At 39.2% G+C, this 23264-nt stretch overlaps 2 protein-coding genes across 2 annotated transcripts; both read right to left on the bottom strand.

Moving 5' to 3' along the window:
* Positions 1-115: 115 nt before the first annotated feature.
* Positions 116-16757, bottom strand: LOC124140012 (cell wall protein DAN4-like). Its single transcript, XM_048384089.1, has 5 exons — positions 16499-16757; positions 3999-4349; positions 3209-3484; positions 2494-2572; positions 116-2330 (listed from the first exon to the last, which is right to left on the bottom strand). Exons 1-5 carry the CDS (start codon positions 16548-16550, stop codon positions 2162-2164), a joined length of 927 nt encoding a protein of 308 aa, XP_048240046.1. The 5' UTR covers positions 16551-16757; the 3' UTR covers positions 116-2161.
* Positions 16758-18529: 1772 nt separating this feature from the next.
* On the bottom strand, positions 18530-21234 carry LOC124140052. Its single transcript, XM_048384090.1, has 4 exons — positions 20736-21234; positions 20018-20329; positions 19239-19317; positions 18530-19075 (listed from the first exon to the last, which is right to left on the bottom strand). Exons 1-4 carry the CDS (start codon positions 20995-20997, stop codon positions 18907-18909), a joined length of 822 nt encoding a protein of 273 aa, XP_048240047.1. The 5' UTR covers positions 20998-21234; the 3' UTR covers positions 18530-18906.
* Positions 21235-23264: the final 2030 nt, after the last annotated feature.

Raw genomic sequence — 23264 nt, 5'->3', positions numbered from 1 at the left:
TCGCCCGAATAGACATTTTCAGGGTTATGTAATATTGACTACAGTATAATGTTTTAGAGGGATTTCCGGACTAACCGGGTCCAGATTAACGAAGAAACAAAACAAAATTCTTGTCTCTATTTCAAGAATTGTCAATTTAATCATTCTGAATTCCACCTTCGCAAAGAATAGTAAACACATCTAGATATTTAGTCAAAGAATATCTACTAGAAATAACTCGTTTTTTATTGTTGCACAGAAATAGGTACACGAACATGCCTCAAAACACAAACAATCCTTCATGTGAAACAGCACAGACTTGTTTGTTTTATAATTACCCAGTACTCGGTACACCGTTTCCACTACTTCCTCACCCTCATATGTTGCCCTCCTTGCCGTTTGCATCACTTAAACAGACCAGCTGTTAGTTTATGTCACGCTTAATCTCCATAGCGAGTATCACATAAAACCTCCATTTACACCAGGTTTATTCTTGTTTAGTCTCCCATAAACATGCGTCAGTCAAGGAGTTTATTATAGATCGTTAAAAGCACTCCAAGGACACGGCCGGTGGTGACATACTAGTATACGCCCATGTTACAGCCTTGGGAATACAAAGTACAGAAATTTGCTGTTATGTTTACTACCAGCAGGAAGTAAGTGTATAATAGATACGATGTCAAACGAGTCATTGTTACTACTTGTATAGCTGTGTTGCCGTATGTGTATAAACAGAACAAGACGTTAACGTCCGTACGTCAGTATTTCGTAAGATAAATATTCCTCTTCGTGTGTATTAAATCACATTTTGGGACGTTGTTGATCCCTTATATAAAACACTCATGTTGTGATTATAACAATGTTATACTAGTAGTTATAAAGTTGTGTTGTACCCTGATGAAATAAGAAAGTAGTGTTATAGGGTTATCGCAGGGTTAACTCTGCTTTGAACTGTATGAGAGAAACGCCCAATGTGATGCAAGTGTTACAGCTTTGGTGAAACTAACGAGTGTGGGCTGATAAACCATTGCGCCGTCGTGGACAACTTGGTCATCCGTCCCTCTCTTTCTACTCAGAAGGCCTATATACAAACATGACTCTATAACACTAACCGGTATTACCACACTGCATGGCCTCATGTTGTAAGAAAAGACATAATGATTGAATGTTTGAACAAGACGAACGAAAAATTGTTCGCCTATAATCAAATTAGTAAACGATTGACTTGTTCGGTATGACAATGACGACATTATTTCCACGGACGTTGACAAGTATTAAGACACAGAACAACGTGAAATAATATTATGAATTGTTCCTGTGCAAGTGATCAGAATCTCCCTTTCTACTCAGAAACATCTCTACAAACATCGCTCTTTAACACTAACCCTTATTATCATACTGCATGGCCTCATCCTATATAGCCAGTCTATATACTCGATGCAAAGCAGCAACACGGCGCTAAGGTCAATGTTGTATGGTGAGAAAAGACAATGAATCATTATGTTTGAACAGGACGAACGAAAAACTGCTAGCCAAGTATCAAATTAGTAAAAGATGGACTTCTTTTGCATGCCAATGACGACATTAGTTTTCCCTTCCACAAGAATGATAACGAATATCCACAGACGTTCACAAGTATGTGGACACATGAACAACGTTAATGACATTATGAATTATTCCTGTGCATATGACCAGGATCCACTGTGTTAGGGGCGATGGGATAGCCTAGTGGTTAAAGCATACGGTCGTCACGCCAAAGGTCCATGTTCGATTCCCACATGGATACAATGTGTGAAGCCTTGGTGTCGCCCGCCAAGATGTTGTTGGAATATTGCTACAGTTGGCGTAAAACCAAGAGCTCTCACTCGCTGCGTTAACTCTCGTGGCTTTCAGCTTCAGGCGTAGGCATTTATTTGATTTGCAGTGCACGTAATGTCCTTATTAGTCCTGGCATGTGGTACAAAGTCCTTGGATCTACATGCACATGTACGGATGTCCATATCCACACATTGTGAAACACAGGCTCCAGATTTGAACGTACGCGGTTGTTCATATACACACAACATACACTGAGATTGAATATGTTAGATGCATCCAATCAATGTTAAAATAATTGTGGTAACAGGGGTACAAGATTAACCCTTCTCTCGTTAAGCGAGACGCAAAACAAATTGCAGTACATCTATGTCACATTGATGTATGGATTGGCTGTGCCCTTTGAGGGGTTTTGATCTATTATGTCATAGGTGTTACTCGGCTCCTGTGTTCTTGGTTTGAGCCCTGAGTAGGTGGGGTGGACTTCAGAGACTGGAATATCATCAGACTTCTTTTGACGGGACCTCCACCATCTTCTGTAAAACAAACCATAATTAATCATGTTTAATTAAAGCAACATTGTCCACTAATATCAACGGCTACATAGAATCTCCATGTTTGTCTACATATACCGATGAGCCTTGACCATTCGTGTTGACAAAGCATACATTTAGAGTCATTTGGTTTCAATTTCTGTACCTTGATATGGCGACATTTAGCCCACCAGCAATGACGACCAGCACGGCACCTGTAGCAACTCCAGCAGCAAAGATACCACCTGCGATAAAACCCATAAAGTTATAACAATCAGAGACATTATAACCTTACTATGTGGACACTGTCTCATATATTAGTTACTACCAAGATCCAAGGACTGCTCCGAAGTGTTATGTGAACAGATATGTTTTGATTATGACCCTTGGTGGATGCTTCTGTGCCTCACATTACACCTGTAACCTACCACGAGCATCGCTTTGGGTTTTCTTCTCGGATTATAATTACACACTGCAGTGTAACTGAAATATTGTAGAGTCATTTCCTTGTTAAGACATCAAGGAAACATTCCCTTAATACAATGAAGTTTCAAGGAACATTCAATAACACTTTTCACCAGTAGTTGAACATATTTTATTATTGAGTTGATAAAACTATTCCTGAATTACCACTCTACCGATTGCAGGAAAATAAGGGCATATAATGAGGGCATGCATGAGTGTGTCATGTATGACTTATGACACATATTCTGTAATATGAGTATGAGCAATACAAATATTCTTGTTAATTTCAGGTGTAGGAAAGAATCGGTGTATTCTATAGAAATAACTGTGTTATCCACATACCGTCAATCATGATAGGGTTTGAAGCAATCACGCTTCAAACCACATGGGTCAAAAACATTTTAAGAAATTTGTACCTGGAAAGATTTTCTTAGGGATCTGAGTTTTAGTAACTTTAGTAGTCTCTGCCCCTGCAGTTACTCCAGTAGACAAAGATGTCGTTTGTCCTTGAGGAGTAATAGTGGTTGGACGTTGTGTCTCTGTGGTAGGCTGGGATGTGGATATAAGTCTCTCTTTGGTTGGAGAAGTGGTTGTAGTAAATGTCGACGAAGATGTTGATACCGAGGCTGTTGAAAGAGTTGTAGTTGTGGAACTGTTAGTGTTTGGCTCAAAACACTCTATCTTTAGCTGGACTGTTGAAATGAAAACGAAGCATCAATACTATTGTCTTCAATTCTTTTGAGATTCCCCTTGAGGATGTGATGTGAATGCTTCAGAATATAAATATCATTATTATGAAATAATTTCCGGGATCTTGCGAAATCAGAATACTAGTACACGGGTCCTTCCTATTTATAGAAAATACATTTCTTTAGGATTTCAAGGAAGCAAAATTAAAGTTTCATTGAGAACACCATTAACATAATACATTTGGTTTTTGTTCACTTCTGAAGTTTTAACTGCGGCTGTCCTGACAATCCTCTGGATCCAGGTGTAGCCACCACCAGTATCCATATCTACTCACCAGTGTTGACGGTGAGAGACTGTGCAGGTACAGTTTGAACAACTCCATTTGTTGTGCATTGTCTACCAGTGTTTCTTTTTAAATGAAATATATACATCTATATCAATATGTACGTTATTAATACATTTTAAGTCAAAACAATATCATAACTTCGATCATTTTTGAGCCCTCATATTTCTAACCTGATGACGATTTAATCCTGAACTGCAGCTGTCCAGACAATCCTCTGGCTCCAGGTCTTGTGGCCACCACCAGTATCCATATCTCCTCACCAGTGTTGATAGTGCGAGTCTGTCCAAGTATAGTTTGAATAATACCATTTGTACACTCTGAACTAGCCCTCCACTTCTGTATTGTCATGTATGTATCACACTGTTGTGTCAAGTCATTCGGGAACACTTCCAGCTGTGATTTCTGTGACACAGTCAGTCTACAGGAACACATCCCTCCCCCTGTGTTGATCTGTGTTGTAGACACATCCAGTAGGATTTGTTTAGAGCTGATCTCTGTTCCCAAAGAGCAGGTCTGTAGACCTTGACAGTAAATAGAAATTATGTTTTAACGGTCACACCCTACAGTAACACAGAAATACAGTAACATCATGTACACATACGCAGATATCCATACCGAAACCGCATCATGTTAATACTTTTCGTCAGATTCTAAATATCATGTTTATATGATAAGACAATTCAGTTGGTGAAAGACAATAAACAGTGTCATAAATGATTTGATGTATGATAAAGATCAGTCCGTAGTGGTACAGTTATGTTTTTAACAACTGGGTTTCTTTGTATATACCAGTCTCACTCAAGATTACGCCCATACATCTCCGCAGACGGTAACGCCATGATCTGGTAAAAACTGAGCGAACTTTGACCGACCGATCAACACAATTAGGATGCGTGAGACGTTCATGTGTAAGTTTTGTAAGAGGCATCTGCTTTATTTCTGTTCCACTTCGTTTCTGTACCACCATAGACAACAACAATACCCTCGACAGTGCCCTGTTTTGGGTATAGATGCCATGGCGCTCAGAAACGGGTGGATGTTAAACATATCCACAACAGCAATAGTGCGGTTATACATTTTAGCAGTCGGAACTCCTCAGTTATATTCGTTTTCGAGTTACAGAAATCAAATTTGCTAGTCTGGATGCTTTTGTCACTGGTGCCGAGAATATGGACGCCTCGCCGCTGATTGGTTGATGAGAAAGTTCACCTGACGCGACCACCTGCCTCAGATCTCAACGGAGAGAGGAATCGTGTAGGAGTACAGATTATGTTATCGAAGTGAGTGAGGTAGAATTAATGTGGTGTCGGCAATATCTCAGCCATATAGTATGTATCACACTTTTGTGTCCAGCCCGCAGGAAACAAATCCACCTGTTTTGTCTGTGACAGTTTATATGAACATATCCCTCCCCCAGTGTTGATCTATGTTGTAGACAAATCCAGTATGATTTGTGTAGGGCTGGCTGATCTGCGAGACAAAAGAAATAGAAGACCCGAAACTTCAAGGGGACATATCATAGTTATATTTGATGTAAATAGTCGTCCAACCCTGACCCTGCATTAATCTATGTTGTAGACACACATAATATGACTTTGGAGCTAGTCCATGCCTTTGTACACCTTGACAATAAATAAACTTGTATGTTCTTAAGGTGACACCCGACAGGTACATTTAGCGGTACATAAAAAACATATTAGAAGAAATCCCGAAATGCATTTTTGGAATAAATGTCACATGCCTCTTTATATGCTTCCGTAACAACATAATGTTCATACTTTACTTCAGATTTAAAATATCATGTTTATAACATAAGACAATTCAATTGGTCGAAGATGAACACTGTCTTGAATGATTTGATGTGAGACACTAAACAGTTTTCTATTACTTTCGTTGTTTGTTTCAAATTGATCTACATACTTCAAACAGAGATGTTACCTACTGGGTTTCTTTATGTATTATATATCAATCTCACTTAAATCAGAACACTGAGCGAGCTGTGACCGCCCCATCAAAGTGAAGGATGCGAGGCCTAGTCAGATGTCAGCTTTCTCTTACATATATTGGTTATTTTTCTATCCCCAAGATTCGGAAATTTCGATCTCAGCAAATTTTAAAGAAATCCACCACAGAAAACAAAATGACCCTCGAATAATGCACCTTTTTTGGTGTAGATGCCATGGCGGTATAATGATTTAAAAAATCCACAACTATATGTTAACGCGGCTTTTTAGCTATCGGATCTCCTCGATTATGTTCCTTTTCGAGTTACAGAATTCAGATATGCTTGTCTGAATGCTTCGCTCACACGTGAGAAAGTATAAAAGCCTCGACGCTGATTGGCTGATCACCTGACTCGACCTCTTAACTCAGATCATCATGGAAAGAGGTATCGGAGTAAAAGATTTGATTTTAAGGAGATTATTATAATGATACTTCTGTGTTCCAAGTGAGTGAGGTACAATTAATGTCGTATGAGCAATATCTCAGCAAACACATTCTCTTTGGTTATAGTAGAAGTCATGAGTGACTCCCTATGACACAGTCGACTGTATTTTGTATGTAAGAATACCCAGAATGTTCGCTTCCACAATGCATTTTACCACCATATTTAAATCACCTAACAGGGACGATAATAAAAAAATAGCGCATCTATTGAAACACACTCGTTTCGCGCTGGGGTACAGGAAGTAACACTGGCATGTGTTACAACTTCCAAATTTGGACGTCTGGGAAATGGGACGTAGAAATCAGGACGGGGATGAATTAAGTCAAATATGTGAAAGTATACAATTTTACATATTACTCATTTAGTCTATGACACATCGTCGGGTGGTATACATACTATTGATAAGGATACGATCGCAAAAGGTATCGGAAAGATATACGCTATCAGCGTCGGTAGGGAAGAGTCCTTGCTCCTCACAGTTTCTAGGACTTCCGTTCTGCCACAGCCTGAAACACATGTAACAACTGTGGCGTCTCCTTGGGCAAGTGACTTTGTTCGCAATGTGCCTCTTCTCACCCAGCAGTGAATGGGTACCCGGAAGGATGAGATGAACATGTGGTTGTAAACCCCCTAGCAGGCATCTTGGGTTGTATACTCCCTAGGGAGCTGGGAATGATTCTTGAGTGCACATTGAACCAGTGACCGTGGTAATAATAGCGCTTTGAGCATGGCCCCGAGTGGTGTGGAAATATGCCCAACATAAATACTATAAGCCTATTAATATGACTATTTTGGTCTCGGCGGCTGAGTGATCAATCGAATCGTAATTAAACTTCATGTTTATTGTAGATATTATTATCACAGCAAAAAAAATGCAGTTTCCGGTATCCGGATACCACCGGACACTTACCCAAAACGCGTCCGGGTATCCGGTGGCAGATACCTTGCCGGATACCAGATCTGTGGTATCCGGCATGGACACCTCACCGGAAAGTATGTCACCTGGAATCCGGGTATCCGGCACCGGATACCTCACCGGATACCTCAATCTGGGTGTCCAGGGATCCGGCACCGGATACCCCATTCTGAGTTTCCAAAAACATGTCACAATTTGGGGGGTGCATTTTGTTCAATTAAGTGTGAAACACCTAAAAATATATTGGAAACTAACCATGAAAATTGAACATTGCTGAAGGTATCCGGCAGGTATCCGGCAGGTATCCGGATGCAATTTTTCGAGATGTCTTTCTCCTAGTAAATAATGTTAGCCTGGGCATAGCAGATAGCTGTAGTAATATTCTGTGCTATTTTAGTTGTAAATATCCCCTTGAAGTTGAGATCTATGGGCATGTACTTTTGGTGAAAACATTTTTCAAGTTCATATATATTTCAATTTAGATGTTCAGCGTATTAAATGAAAAGCATTCAGTCCTGGTATGATGGTATCCTTACATATCATCTTCATATTCCCAGTTTGTTTTAGCCTAGTGGTTGAAGCATTCGATTCACCACATCGGTACATTGCTTGGTGTCACCCATCATGATATTGTTGGAATTTTGCTCATAAAGTGGCATAACACCATACTCACTCTGACAAAAAAATGAAAGTCATTGGCTATGTGCTCACTTGGGCCTTTGTTCCTGGAGAGATTAAAAGTTTATTTTGGAACTGTATCAATACTTGTTACATCTTGACAGACGAGTTTCATTGAAGTTCGAAACAGAATATCATTAACCCAAATGGGTGCATAAGACTAATGGCATCCACAGAAAACACCTAATAAAGTACTGGTACATAAAAATATCAATGTAACTTTTCTACTGACATGGAACTAAAAACTTCGTTCAGTGAGCTGTATTAATTGTAGGAAAACATTCAGGGCATTAGTATATTTGATATATGTTAGCACCTATGTTATGAATGATCAATATCATATTTCTTTAAAGAAGCAAAACAAAAAAATTGTTATGATAAAAAATCATATTTATTGATTTTATGACATTTCATTGGTTCAGTAACCAGAGGTGTTTGCAAGAACATTCAAAAACAGAAACAGATGCTTCAATGCCATTTTCTAAATAAACAAATTAGTCAAATCTCAGAAGAATTTCAAGGTAGAAGAATATCTAAAGTCAATTATGTTTGTGCAGTAAACCACAAAAGTCATTCAGATTTGTATAGTCAGCGTCAGTGTACACCACATAAACAGTCTCACTGCTGTGGTATTGATTCCTTTAGACTTGATTAATGTCGTAATAAAACAACCTACAGAATCACACTGATGTGGCATTATTCATTCAGAATCATCACTTTCTGAGGTGAACCTGTTAGTTGTTCTGGGGAGGATTATTCATCATCCGGAGAGTCCTTTGTATGACTTGTCTGATCTGGTGTCATTGTGAAATCCAGGTACCTGAAACAATTTATAACATCTTTAAAAGCTTGTTATTAAAAATATAAGAAACACACATATATTGACAAAGGGTAAAAATTTGTTTTCTCAATGAGTAAGGTAATGACAATTTATCAAGCAACTGTTAACCAAACCATGTTAACCAATGTAAAAAAGCCATAGCAAACAGTAAATTGTACAGAAAATACAAAATTGTAATTGATCTTCTGAAAACAATTCCTGTAGTGCCATAAGGCAGGCTCACCTGAATTTTTCTCAAATGTTTGCATTACATCAAAACATAAGGAAAGGTAAACAAGGCAATGCAAATTGCATAAAATAGGTTCTTATACATAAAAACAGAACTTAAGTATTTGACGTAATAAGCGCCTCGCTCTAATAAGCGCCCATGGGAATATTTGCTAATATATTGGCTAGTGAACAATCCCAATTAGGACCCTTTCCAATTAATCAATGTATACAAGACTTATTTATTTGCGTATAATAGACACTTGTGTGTGATATGCATTATCATATTTTTATCATTTATCCTATCTTTAATTCAGATTAACAATAACGGCAAAAACTGCCAAATATATTGGTCAAGTGTAATCATAATTTAAGTAGTTCTATTTGGTTTTGGAACTTTTCAAGGGTAATTGTAAATCATTTGATTGTTATAAAGTTACACAGTATTGCATCTATCGTCTGTTTCTAAATACAGTGGAACCTATCTTTGACTTGTGTGACATAATTGAATCATACCCCAAGTTCATTATGCATTGTTTTGCATCTGCACAGAGTGGTCAAAGTCCTTGTCACACACATAGTTTGCTACAAGGCAGAATCCAATAAGTACAGTTGAGACATCAGGCTGTATCCAGACAAACTGTCTGATAACCTCAAGTATGGTCTTGGTCGCATCAAGGGATGTAGCTAATCCTAAATAAACATTAAACAAGTGGCATAATCTCTTCTACAGAACACTTGATCAAAGCCTGCCCCACCTTTGATGTTTATCATCTCGTTACGCTCACAACAGCTCATTAGCAAGATGAGCTCAATGTCAACTCATGGTGGATTAGGGATTAACAGGGCAATTAGTGTCAGGTGGGTATTATCACTTGCAATTGTCTGTTAATTACTTAATTGAGTAGTGACGGCTTAATTAGTTTCCAACCACACTGACTGTTATGCTACTTATCATGTCAGTTTACTGGTACATGTGTCTGTGGACCAAGGAAATGTATCATACCAGATACTTAAAAAGTTCTACTCATAAGTAATAAAATAATGACAGTTTTGATATGCAATTCTCCCTACAAAGACATTTAACATTTGATATACATAAACTGTCTGTTGAAACTATGATGATGCTAATATACAAGTCGCACTAAACAACCTATTCATATACTGGTACCTAGCCAAACAAACATTTTTTTTTCATGTGTATGCACATGCTTGTACACATATACCTCTACTGGCATATCACACATACAAACAATCATTAGATGGATGTAATCGTTCAAAAATATTTTACATACAAAAACAAGTGAACAGATTCTGTAATAGCATGGTTAATATTGGGAGATGTTTTAGCATTTCCATTTTCACAGAATCGAAGGCATATCCTTTCATGACTCAGATCAGCTTGTAGTGATTTAAATTCACATAAAACTGATTCATGTCAAATGACCTATCCCGCATGTGCGGGACCTGTTATAAAAATACCATTCATTACTTATTTGTGTGTCCAAATTATGCTATTATTAGAAATAATAGGTATTATTATACAGCATGGATATGATATAAGAAAGCTTTATATGGAATTGTTGAAAATTATGTACAGGAAAACATTGAAATAAATCAATCAATACGTGCATTTATCTCAGAATCTGGTAGATTTAATCAATATGGACTTCTCCTTCATTATCTACTTATAATCAGATGATTACATTATTGCTCAACTGATAGTTTGCAATAGTATAGAATTAGTATTTTATTAATACTTATTTTGTATTTCAGCATCATTTAGATAAGCCATCGGCTTGTTTGCAAATCCAGTTCACTATAAAAAAAATATATGTTTAAAACACATGTAGTAGAACATATTGCAATAGTTAAGACCCAAAAAGAAGTTATGTGTAGGATCTTCAAAATGGTATCCACAAGAGCAGGTTGTAGAATCATGTTGGTGTTTGTTGTTTAACTCTGCACTCAGCCATATTCCAGCAATATGACGGCGGTCTGTAAATAATCAAGTCTGGACCAGTCTATCCAGTGATTGACATCATGAGCATCGATCCACACAATTGGGATACAATGACATGGATCAACCAAGTCAGGGAGCCTGATCACCCGATCCATTAAGTTATCTCTCACAACTAGCATAGGTTGATCATGTTGATGGGGACTAACTTCAACCTGGAATCCCCACGTGAGTAAGTATGCGGCTGTTAGCTTTGTTTGATGTTTAACGCCACACTCAGCAATATCGCAGCTATGTGGCAGGAATCAAACCTGGGTCTTCAGCACGAAGAGTGAACGCTTCAACCGCTAGGCTACCCCACCACCAAAAATTCCCCCATGATAAAGTTGTCATCATAGTTATTGTTCAACTAGTTCAAGTGAAAATGTTCATACCCTTAAAATGTCTTTTCTTCCACTTCACGATGATCTCTGATGCAAAACTTCCCTGTTATTAAAGCTGTTCTTGATTCTTCACATCTGGAAAAATATGTTGAGGCTATTAATCATTCTCACAGAGTACAGGGAGTATATGAAATAAGACAGTGAGTCACATTAGCATACAAATTATCCAGTTAAAGTAAACATATTTCTACATTATATACATAAGCAAATACTAACATATGATAGACAGGCTACTTGTCATATAAAAATTTAATTATACATTTACTTACATGTTGGCTATAAAAGTTAATGTGTCACATGTGACAGGCTTACATGTGGTAAATTACTTTAATACGTGATCATTGTAATATTCACATATTCCTTACCTTAATGTGTCACTTCAGCTGCCAGCATGACCTCAGCTGCAATCTCAATATTTGGCCAGTTTTGACGAAATGACCGATCGTGTTCAGTGTATAAGCTGGGCTTCGTCTCTAATATAACTTGGCGCAAGTTGACGACGCGCATAGAGAGCCGGGAACCAGCTTATGTCGTGTTAACCTGGTTCCCGGCTCCCTATGCGCGTCGTCAACTTGCGCCAAACAATAATGTGATATTAGAGACGGGGCCCAGCTTAGTGTTAACCCGGAACAAGCCATTTTACCCATATTCCCCTACGGTCCAGGGCGCCATTTTAGAACATGGATGTAAACAAACCTCGTGTATCGATATACACTGTGATTCTTGATTACGATAAGCTTACCTCGTGTATCGATACATTGTTCTCATTCACCTCCACCACGGAAATGCCGGCCGAAGTTCCTCTCAGCCATCCACAACGCGGAAGTCAACAGTATTTGGAAAGGCGATTGGCATTGCCAGGTACGTAGCAGGGCTTCGAGGCCTTATGATTTCTGTGCAGAGATCTTATGGAACGGATTGATGTAGATATTTTCCTGCTCTACATACTTTACCGTAAACGCCAAGGGTCCTTTTTTTAGTATTATGGTCAACTGTTTGTTAGCATAAGAGGCGTAATGGATTTGTGGTCAAAACAAGATGATCCAAATTAGATCAGCTTTTTTATAGATAATGAAGAAAAGTACCAAGATCTAGGAACGATTATTAACTCTTAACTTTCGTGGGATGCCAATACAGATTATAATTTACAATAATGGCCACCAAAGACTTTATTTTTTTTACGCTTAGGATATTGTTATAATTACACTGTTATGTCCTTGTTTTGTATAAGCTTCATAACTTAATCATTCAATATTTCATGGAATGACTCTGACCTTGGCGAGGATCTTTTTTGCAACAAGTGATTCCTTATGTAAAGTGTATGTTGAATGACCCTGGCTTTGTTGTCAAATAATTGTTTGACAGTTGTTAAATATGGGGTTATGTTTTATCTCTGAATGTTTGGGATGAAATATTTTAATAAGGACAGTTCTAAGTTGGAAACTCAACTGGGGCCTTTTCAATTGAATTCAATGTACAGCATGTACAGTTTGGACATTTCTCTAATGTGAATGCTACTTATGTTTGCAGAATGTCTGGATGAATGAATGAGTCAGTCATCTGCACAGCATCAATGGAAAAAGGGAAGCAATGAGGAACAAGAGAAGAGTAGCAGTGAGTGGTAAATATTTGAAATTATTCTGTTTGGTTCATCATGTTCATGTAGCTATTCTGCAAATATTTCTTCAGTTTGCTTGTTCTTTATCACCTGTTGGCATGGATGGCCTAATTATCAAAGGCACTACAACTTGCTGTGCATAGTTGCATCTCTTGGGCTTGACAGAAACCGATGGTCGTGGGTTTGAATCAAGGGTAGCATCATACACTTGCTTGTGGGTTTCATCAAAGTGGTAAACATGTAAGACCTGCATCACTTCGGGCTTTCTTCCCACATCAAGCTTACATGCCGTGATATAACTGGAATACTGTTCAAAGAGGCGTTAAACCCAATTCACTCATTTAACACCACATCCAGCAAGGCTAAATGACAAGGATTATAAATTAATCAAATCTCAACTAGACAAACCAGAGATTAATGTTATGAGCTCGATCCAGACGCACCGATGATGACTGTTATGGACAACATCCCATGTTATTGGGTACGATTACGAGCTTTCAATGAGCCCACTTGCTACCTCATCTATTACTTTGGCTTGTATGGCAAGCATAGGTTGCTAGGAACATTTTTAAGAGATGTCAGTTAATGATTGTTTCAACTCATCAGCATGGAACAATATATATCTCAAATGTTTGGTATATAACAAAACTCAAAGATGATAAATTAAGTGAATTTGCTGCCTTTTATCTGTAAGTACATGTTGCAACAATTCTTTTCTTTTGCTACAATCTTTATACATAATTTTGCAGAAACTGAAGTCCAGCTTGAGATACCCGGATGACAGGTTGACAGTCTGGAAGGACCCTTCCAGATATCCGAAGTGATTGGCACCACAGCGATGAGGAGAGTCCTGTTATTTCAATGGGAGCCTACCGAGAAGTTATATGCCAATTGACACTGGGACACACTCACAAAGGGTGGTCAGGCAAATGTGAGAAGACCAACCAATGCCAAGTCGGAGTGGGATCCTTCAAGGACGTTGAAGAAATTATTGTCTTTGGCCATGTGGTAATCACTTGAAAGGAATGATGTTTGCGACTACTTGTCTATAAATGTGGACCCAAACACCAAATAGAATGTTCACAATTCTACTAACACAATGCAACAGGGATAGAGCCCATCTGGCCTCCCCTCATCCTGGTTCCTGTTTTTCCATGGCAATATAGAAGGAAAAGGATGTTTGAGGGCAAGTAACTCTGAACTGGTGAGCATGGTCTGCTGATGCTTTCAAGCGAACAGTTATCCCGCTCTGTTATGAGTATTGAAGAATAGGAGGAAAGTGCATACTGCATCAGGAACCATTATATGAACACTGTTCAATGTGTGATATATGCATATAAATAAAAGAAATTGATAATTTGTTTGTTGTTTGTTTCTTTAGCCAGCTGTGTAAATGGGGATTTTCCAATATTTTGCCTCAGTTTGATAGCCACAGTTATCGTATAAAACCATGCATTGCTTGGACATCTTTGGAATAACACATTGATCTGCTATGTCAAAGGTCAATGTCACAGCCAGACAAAAAAATTGTTAATGGCCAAACTCTTCCTTAGGGCAGGGATAGAAGTTGGCAAAAGGTCATACACTTACTTTTTATCCCCCGGCATATAATACGGGGGATATAGTGATCAGCCTGTCTGTCCGTCTGTCCGTCCGTAATCATTTCCTTTTCCGGGGCAGGATTCCCAAACCATTCAGTGTATTTGATCGAAACTTGGCAACTCTTATCAGGCACATACTGAAGTGGTGCCTTTTGATATTTTGGGATTTTTCTAATTTTTATTTTTTAATTTTTTTATGGAATGAAGTTGGACATAGACTCAATTGGGGATGGGGTTCGTTTCCGGGGCAGAATTCGAAAACCATTCAGTGTATTTGATCGAAACTTGGCAAAGCTATCATGCACATACTGAAGTGGTGCCTTTCAAATTTTGGGATTTTTCTAATTTTTATTTTTTATTTTTTTTTAATGGAATCAAGTTGGACATAGACTCAATTGGGGATGAGGTTCATTTCTGGGGCAGAATTAGAAAACCATTCAATGTATTTGATTGAAACTTGGCATTCATATGGATGTGACCATGGTGGATCTTTTGTGGGTAAACAATGTATGCTTCTTAAAGAACATTCAACTGTTGACTCATTACATACAGAAATGCACTAGTGGTTACTTTACAGACAGCTGCCGGGGGGATATGTCATCTTTCTGATGACTCTTGTTCTCTAATGTGCCTTTTCCCGCAGAAGTCTAAATAACTCTTATACACATAGTTGTATATCATTGTCATATGTTTGTCAATATTACACTGAATGAAGCACTTTACAATTGTTTTTGAAATAGTCGCAACTGATATTGAAGGTCAATTTAGCTTTCAATGTCTTTCAGTAAAAAAGTTCACAGTAACTGAGGAACAGCTCTCTGCAATGTGATGAAATCTGGTACATGTCACCCTCAGAGTGAGGCATATTGTGTTTCAAACTTAAATGAAGCTGGTATGCTCATAACAAGTATTTGTACCTTTACAAATATTCATATTATCATCTCACTAGGACCAAAGGCCCAAGTGAGCACACAGTCGAAGAGTTTATACTTTCACTCAGAATAATCTGGAAGTCTGAACATGAAATTTAAGGATATCATCATACATGTATTAGAACTGATGTTTGTTCATTAAACAGCTTAACATCTAAAAAGAATTATAGATGAAATTGAAAAAAATTGTCTTCTCCAAAAGTACATGCCCATAGATCTCAACTTTAAGGGGATATTTACAACTAAAATGACACAGAATATTACTACAGCTATCTGATATGCCCAGGCTAACATTATTTACCAGAAATAAGACATCTCGAAAAATTGCATCCGGATACCTGCCGGATACCTGCCGGATACCTTCAGCAATGTTCAATTTTCATGGTTAGTTTCCAATATATATTTAGGTGTTTCACACTTAATTGAACAAAATGCACCCCCAAATTGTGACATGTTTTTGGAAACTCAGAATGAGGTATCCGGTGCCGGATTCTTGGTATCCGGTGCGGATCCTTGGACACCCAGATTGAGGTATCCGGTGAGGTATCCGGTGCCGGATACCCGGATTCCAGGTGGCATACTTTCAGGTGAGGTGTCCATGCCGGATACCACGGATCTGGTATCCGGCAAGGTATCTGCCACCGGATACCCGGACGCGTTTTGGGTAAGTGTCCGGTGGTATCCGGCAGGTATCCGGATACCGGAAACTGCATTTTTTTTGCTGTGTATGTTCTCTGGCCAAACAACACGAAAGAGTCTCAAATTTTATAGAATACTTAGCATATGTACTGCAATGAACTCGTTCAACAAATAAAAACGTGAAAACTATCCTGGGTCTTTATGGGCAACTCGGACATCTACTCACGTGTTTATAGATAGATTTCACATAGGTAGATGACCTAATAATGTATGGGTGGCATACGTACAAAACCAAATACCTGACACGTGAAGCGCAATGTTAACTGAGCGCCTATTACATAGTGTATAAGTTAAACATAATTGCTAGTACATGGCTGAATTCTTACCTGAGGTTACTGACGGCAGTGTGAGGACAACGAGAGTCAACAAGACGTCCATGATAATCTAATTTTAGATGTACTTCTCTGTAGTGAAATACGTCTGGTGACATTCGTATCCAACCAGGAAGTTGATGGCTGTGGTATCCTCGATAGCAGCCTTTGAGTTATGCCCCAGTGGCTTTGTAACAAATGCTATTGGTCTTTGTATGGCCACCAATCTCGCTTTTGTGTATAATCTGATATCCAAGAAACATTTTCAGCAAAGTCTTGTTATTCCCGACTGTACCTTTCCTAATATAACGCCCGGGTAGACATTTTCAGGGTTATGTAATATTGACTACAGTATAATGTTTTAGAGGGTTGGATTTCCGTACCAGTCGGGTCCAGATTAACGAAGAAGAGTGTATATGTATATTGGCATGCATGAAGGGATATGTTCTATATCGGACCTCTCTATTTCAAGAATTGTCGATTTCATAATGCTTAGTAAACGAATCTAGATATCTAGTCAAAGAATATGTAATCGAAATAACTCGCTTTTTGTTGCTGCACAGAAATAGGTACACGAACATACCTCAAAACACCAACAATCCTTCATGTGAAACAGCACAGATTTGTTTGTCTTATGCTTACTCAGTACTCTGTACACCGTTTCCACTACTTCCTAATCCTCATCTTAAGGGGTACGGATGGCCCATTCGTCTAAGGCGCCCCGATTCCCTGTGCAGAGTTGCGGCTCTTGGGCACACCAGAAACCTATGATTGTGGGTTCGAATCCCGGTTCGCCTAGATTATGTTTCTACCTTTCCGCACCACAACCGTCCTCGTGGATTTCACCGAAGTGGTAAACGTCTGAGACCTGCATCACTTCGAGCTTTCCTGACACATTAAGTTGACACGGCGTGAGATAACTGGAATACTGTTAAAAGCGGCGTTAAACCCAACACACTCACTCACTCACTCACTCACTCACTCATCTGTTGACCATCCTTACCGTTTTCATCATTTAAAAAGATCAGCTATAGGTGAGTTTGTGTCACGCCTTATCTACCAGGTGAGTCTGACATGAAACCTGAAAGTACACGAGATTTATTCCAGTTAAATCTCACATACACATGCGTCAGTCACTGAGTTTCTTATAGATCATTAACAGCACTCTGAGGACACAGCCGGTGATGACATATACGTCAAGCATGAAACGACGTCAAGCATGTGTCATTGTTACTTCTTGTATAGCTGTGCTGCCTTATGTGTATAAACAGAACTAGACGTTAACGTCCTAATGTTAGTATTTCTTTAGATAAGTAGTCCTCCTCGTGTTTGGGACGTTGTTGATCCCTTATATAAAACAATAATGTTGTGATTATCAATGTAATAGGCATAAACTAGTGTGTTGAAATAGAATTTGGAAAGAAGAATTATAGGGTAATCGTGGGGTAAACTCTGCTTTGAACTGTATGAGAGGAACGCCCAATGTGATGCAATATTGCAGCTTTGGTGAAACTCACGAGTGTGGGCTGACAAACCATTCCGCCGCCTTGGACGACTTGGTCATCCGACCTTCGATTTCCCTTTCTATTCAGAAGGCCTATATACAACCATGACTCTATAACACTAACCGGTATTACCACACTGCAAGGCCTCATCCTATATAGACAGTCTATATACTTGATGCAAAGCAGCATCACGGCGCTAAAGTCAATGTTGTGTGTTGAGAAAAGACATTGAATGTTTGAACAAGACGAACGAAAAACTGTTCGCCTATAATCAAATTAGTAAACGATTGACTTGTTCGGTATGACCATGACGACATTAGTTCTCCCTTCCACAAGAATGGTAACGGATATCAACAGACGGTGACAAGAATGAAGACACATGAACAACGTGTAATAATATTAAATATGAATTATTCCTGTCTATGTCATCAGGATCCACTGTGTTCGGGGCGATGGGATAGCCTAGTGGTTAAAGCATACAGTCGTCACGCCAAAGGTCCATGTTCGATTCCTACATGGATACAATGTGTGAAGCCTTGGTGTCGCCCGCCAAGATGTTGTTGGAATATTGCTACAGTTGGCATAAGACCCAGATCTCTCACTCGCTCCGTTAACTCTCTTGGATTTCAACTTCAGGCGTAGGCATGTATTTGATTTGCAGTGCACGTAATGTCCTTATTAGTCATGGCGTGTGGTACAAAGTCCTGGATCTACATGCACATGTACGGAAGTCCATATCCACACATTGTGAAACACAGGCTCCAGATTTGAACGTACGCGGTTGTTCATATACACACAACATACACTGAGACTGAATATGTTAGATGCATCCAATCAATGTTTAAATAATTGTGGTAACAGGGGTACAAGATTAACCCTTCTCTCGTTAAACAAGATGCAAAACAAATTGCAGTATATCTATGTCACATTGATGTATGGATTGGCTGTGCCCTTTGAGGGGTTTTGATCTATTATGTCATAGGTGTTACTCGGCTCCTGTGTTCTGGGTTTGAGCCCTGAGTAGGTGGGGTGGACTTCAGAGACTGGAATGTCATCAGACTTCTCATGGCGGGACCTCCACCATCTTCTGTAAAACAAACCATAATTAATCATGTATAATTAATGCAACATTGTCCACTTCTATCAACGGCCACATATAATCTCCCTGTTTGTCTACATGTACCGATCAGCCTTGACCATTGGTGTTGACAAAACATACATTTAGAGTCATTTGGCTTCAATGTCTGTACCTTGATGTGACGACGTATAGTGCACCAGCAATGACGACCAGCACGGCACCTGTAGCAACTCCAGCAGCAAAGATACCACCTGCAATAAAACCCATAATGTTGTCTCAATCACAGACATTATAACACCTTACTATGTGGACACTCCGGATGAATCTGTATCATGTCTTAATTACTTCCAAGATCCAAGGACTGCTCCGAAGTGTTATATGTACAGCATGATGTTTTTCGATTATGAACCTTGGTTTGTCAGTAAGATATTGATGCTTCTGTGCTTCACATTATACCTGTAATCTACCACAGGCGCGATCGGGTAGCCTAGTGGTTAAAACATTCGCTCGTCACGCCAAAGACCCGGGTTCGATTCCCGACATGGGTACAATGTGTGAAGCCAATTTCTGGTGTCCCCCGCCGTGATATTGCTAGAATATTACTATACGCGGCGTAAAACCATACTCACTCACTCACTGTAATCTACCACGAGCATCACTTTGGGTTTTCTTCTCGGATTATAATTACACACTGCAGTGTAACTGAAATATTGTCATTTCCTGGTTCAGACATCACGGAAATATTCCCTTAATACAATGAAGTTTCAAGGAACATTGAATGCATATTTTTCACCAGTGCATGAACATATTTTATCATTGAGTTGATAAAACCATTGCTGAATAATCTATTTACCGATTGCAGAAACATAAGGGCATATCATGTGGGCATTACATGCATGAGTGCGTGCCACGCTTTGAACCATATGCGTAGAAACATTTAGGAAGTTGTACCTGGAAAGTCATTGTTACGCGATTGACATCCTTTCATGGAGATCTGAGTTGTAGTGAATGTCGCTTTAGTAGTCCCTGGCCCTGCAGTTAATCCAGTAGACACAGATGTGGTCTGTCCTTGAGGAGTGATGGCGGTTGGTCGCAGTGTCTCTGTGGTATGCGGGGGTGTAGATGTAAGTCTCTCTGTAGTTGTCGTTACTGCTGTTGTTTTGGGAGAAGTTGTAATGGTAAATGTCAACGTTTTTGTTGAAAGCGAGCCTGTTGAAGTGGAACTGTTAGTGTTTGGCTCGAAACACTCTATGTTCAGCTGGCCTGTTGAAATGAAAACGAAGCATCAATACTATTTGTCTTTAATTGTTTTGAGAATCCCCTTGGGGTTATGATGTGAAAATTAAAATTTAACTGCGAACACCATGAACATAATACATAAGGTTTTTGTTCACTTCTAAAGTTGCCTTAAGTTTTAACTGCAGCTGTCCTGAAAGTCCTCTGTATCCAGACCAAGTAGCCACCACCAGTATCCATATCTACTCAGCAGTGTTGACGGTGAGAGACTGAGCTGGTGCAGTTTGAACAACTCCATGTGTAGTACATTGTCTACCCGTTTTTCTTTTTAAATGGAATATATACATCTATATCCAAATGTATATTATTAATACATTTTTATGTCAAAACAATATAATCAATTCGATCATTTTTGAGCCCTCATATTTCTTACCTGATGACGATTTAAGCCTGAACTGCAGCTGTCCTAACAGTCCTCTGGCTCCAGGTCTTGTAGCCACCACCAGTATCCATATCTCCTCACTGGTGTTGACAGTGTGAGTCTGTCCAGGTATAGTTTGAGCAGCACCATTTGTACACTGTGAACTAGTCCTCCACTTCTTTATGGTTATGGATATATCACATTGTTCTGTCAAGCTAGTAGGGAACATCTCCACCTGTGTTGTCTGTGACACGATCAGTCTACAGTAACACATCTCTCCCCCTGTGTTGATCTGTGTTGTAGACACATCCAGTAGGATTTGGTTGGAGCCTGTCTCTGTCCCAGAGGAGCATGTCTGTAGACCTTGACAGTAAATACAAATTATGTTTTAACGGTCACACCCTACAGTTACACGGAAATACAGTACATCATGTACACATACGCCGATATCCATACCGAAAAAACACATTATGTTAATACTTTTCGTCAGATTCTAAATATCATGTTTATATCATAAGACAATTCAGTTGGTAGAAGACAATAACCAGTGTCATAAATGATTTGATGTATGACAAAGATCAGTGCGTAGTGTTACAGTCGTGTTTATAACTACTGGGTTTCTTTGTATATATCAGTCTCACTCAAGTTTACTCCCATACATCTCCGCAGACGGTACCAATAAACACAATTAGGATGCGTGAGACGTTCATGTGTAAGTTTTGTAAGAGGTATCTGCTTTATTTATGTTCCACTTCGTTTCTGTACAACCATAGAAAACAAAAATTCCCTCGATAGTGCCCCGGTTTGGGTATAGATGTCATGGCGCTCAGAAACGGGTGGATGTTCAACATATCCACAACAGCAATAGTGCGGTTATACATTTTGGCTACGGAACTCCTCAGTTATATTCGTTTTCGAGTAACAGAAATCAAATTTGCTTGTCTGAATGCTTTTGTCACTGGTGCCGAGAATATGGCAGCCTCGACGCTGATTGGTTGATTAGAAAGTTCACCTGACTCGACCACCTGTCTCAGATCTCCACGCAGAGAGGAATCGTGTAGGAGTAAAGATAATGTTATTTCTGTTTTCTAAGTGAGTGACAGAGATTTTACCTACTGAGTTTCCTTATGTATATCAATCTCACTTAAATCAGATTTTCTACTCCGATACCCAACAGAAGGTGGCGTCAGGTGAACCCTGAGCGAGTTGTGACCGCCCAATCAAACTGATAAAGTATGCGAGGGCAAGTTAGATGTCAGCTTTCTCTTACACATATGGGTTATTTTTCTATCACCAACATTCGGAAATTTCGATCTCAGCAAAAGAAATCCACCACAGAAAACAAAATGACCCACGATTAATGCACCCTTTTGGGTGTAGATGCCATAATGTTTAAAATGTCCACAACTATGTATTAGCGCGGCTTTACTCTTTTTAGCAATCGGATCTCCTCGATTATGTTCCTTTTCAAGTAACACCTGATCACCTGATTCGACCTCCTATCACGAGAATTACGGAGTAAAAGATTTGATTTTAAGGAGATTATTATAATGATACTTCTGTGTTCTAAGTGGGTGAGGTACAATTAATGTCGTATCAGCAATATCTCAGCAAACACATTCTCTTTGGTTATAGTAGAAGTGATGAGTGACTCCCTTTGACACAGTCGACTGTATTTTGTATGTAAGAATTCAGGAATCAGTAACAATCACAGATCGGCTATATTTCCCAGAATGTTCGCTTACACAACGCACACATTTTACCACCATATTTAAATCACCTAACAGGGATAATTATGAAAAATATATTGCAGGAATTAAAACACACTCGTTTCGCGCTTGGGAAAATGAAGCGACACTGGCATGGCTTAGAAGTACACTATGGTGTTACAACTTCCACATTTAGACGTATTGGAAATGGGACGTAGAAAACAGGACGGGGTGGAATTAAGTCAAATGAACTCATCATATATGTGCAAGTTTACAATTTTACATATTACTCATTGAGTCTATGAAACATCGTCGGGTGGTATACATACTGTTAATAAGGATACGATCTATTGGAAAGAGATAGGCTATCAGCGTCGGTCGCGGAGCGTCCTTGAATGGGTGACCGCGTTTCGGCAGCTTGGCTCCTGACAGTTTCTAGGACTTCCGTTCTGCCTTAGCCTGAAGCACATATAACACATGTGGCGTCTCCTTGGGCAAGTGACCTTTTTCGAAATGTGCCTCTTTCCACCCAGCAGTGAATGGGTACCCGAAAGGATGAGATGAACATGTGGTTGTTAACCTTCTAGCAGGCATCTTGGGTTGTATACTCCCCAGGGAGCTGGGAATGATTCTTAAGTGCACATTGATCCAGTGACCGGGGTAATAATAGCGCTTTGAGCAGTGGTGTGGAAATATGCGCAATATAAATAGCCTATTATTTTGACTATTTTGGTCTCGGCGGCTGGGTAAGCAATCGAATCGTAATTTAACTTCATGTATATTGGAGATCTTATTATGTTCTCTGACCAACAACACAGAAGAGTCTCAAATT

Source organism: Haliotis rufescens, unplaced genomic scaffold (genome assembly GCF_023055435.1).
Source record: "Haliotis rufescens isolate VD_foot unplaced genomic scaffold, xgHalRufe1.0.p SCAF_5, whole genome shotgun sequence".
Taxonomy (NCBI): domain Eukaryota; kingdom Metazoa; phylum Mollusca; class Gastropoda; order Lepetellida; family Haliotidae; genus Haliotis; species Haliotis rufescens.
Note: the sequence above shows the minus strand (reverse complement) of the source record. Positions and strands in the feature narration are given on the sequence as shown.

What these genes read in the sequence shown, in the direction of transcription:
- LOC124140012 (XM_048384089.1), bottom strand. Translation starts at nt 16,550, where the DNA reads ATGGACGTCTTGTTGACTCTCGTTGTCCTCACACTGCCGTCAGTAACC. An exon ending in ACTGCCGTCAGTAACCTCAG is followed by an intron (nt 4,350 to 16,498) that starts GTAAGAATTCAG and finishes TTTACTGTCAAG; the next exon opens with GTCTACAGACCTGCTCTTTG. An exon ending in CCCTAAGAAAATCTTTCCAG is followed by an intron (nt 2,573 to 3,208) that starts GTACAAATTTCT and finishes GTTTTATCGCAG; the next exon opens with GTGGTATCTTTGCTGCTGGA.
- LOC124140052 (XM_048384090.1), bottom strand. Translation starts at nt 20,997, where the DNA reads ATGTGTTACTGTAGACTGATCGTGTCACAGACAACACAGGTGGAGATG. An exon ending in CAGGCTTAAATCGTCATCAG is followed by an intron (nt 20,330 to 20,735) that starts GTAAGAAATATG and finishes TCATTTCAACAG; the next exon opens with GCCAGCTGAACATAGAGTGT. An exon ending in GCGTAACAATGACTTTCCAG is followed by an intron (nt 19,318 to 20,017) that starts GTACAACTTCCT and finishes GTTTTATTGCAG; the next exon opens with GTGGTATCTTTGCTGCTGGA.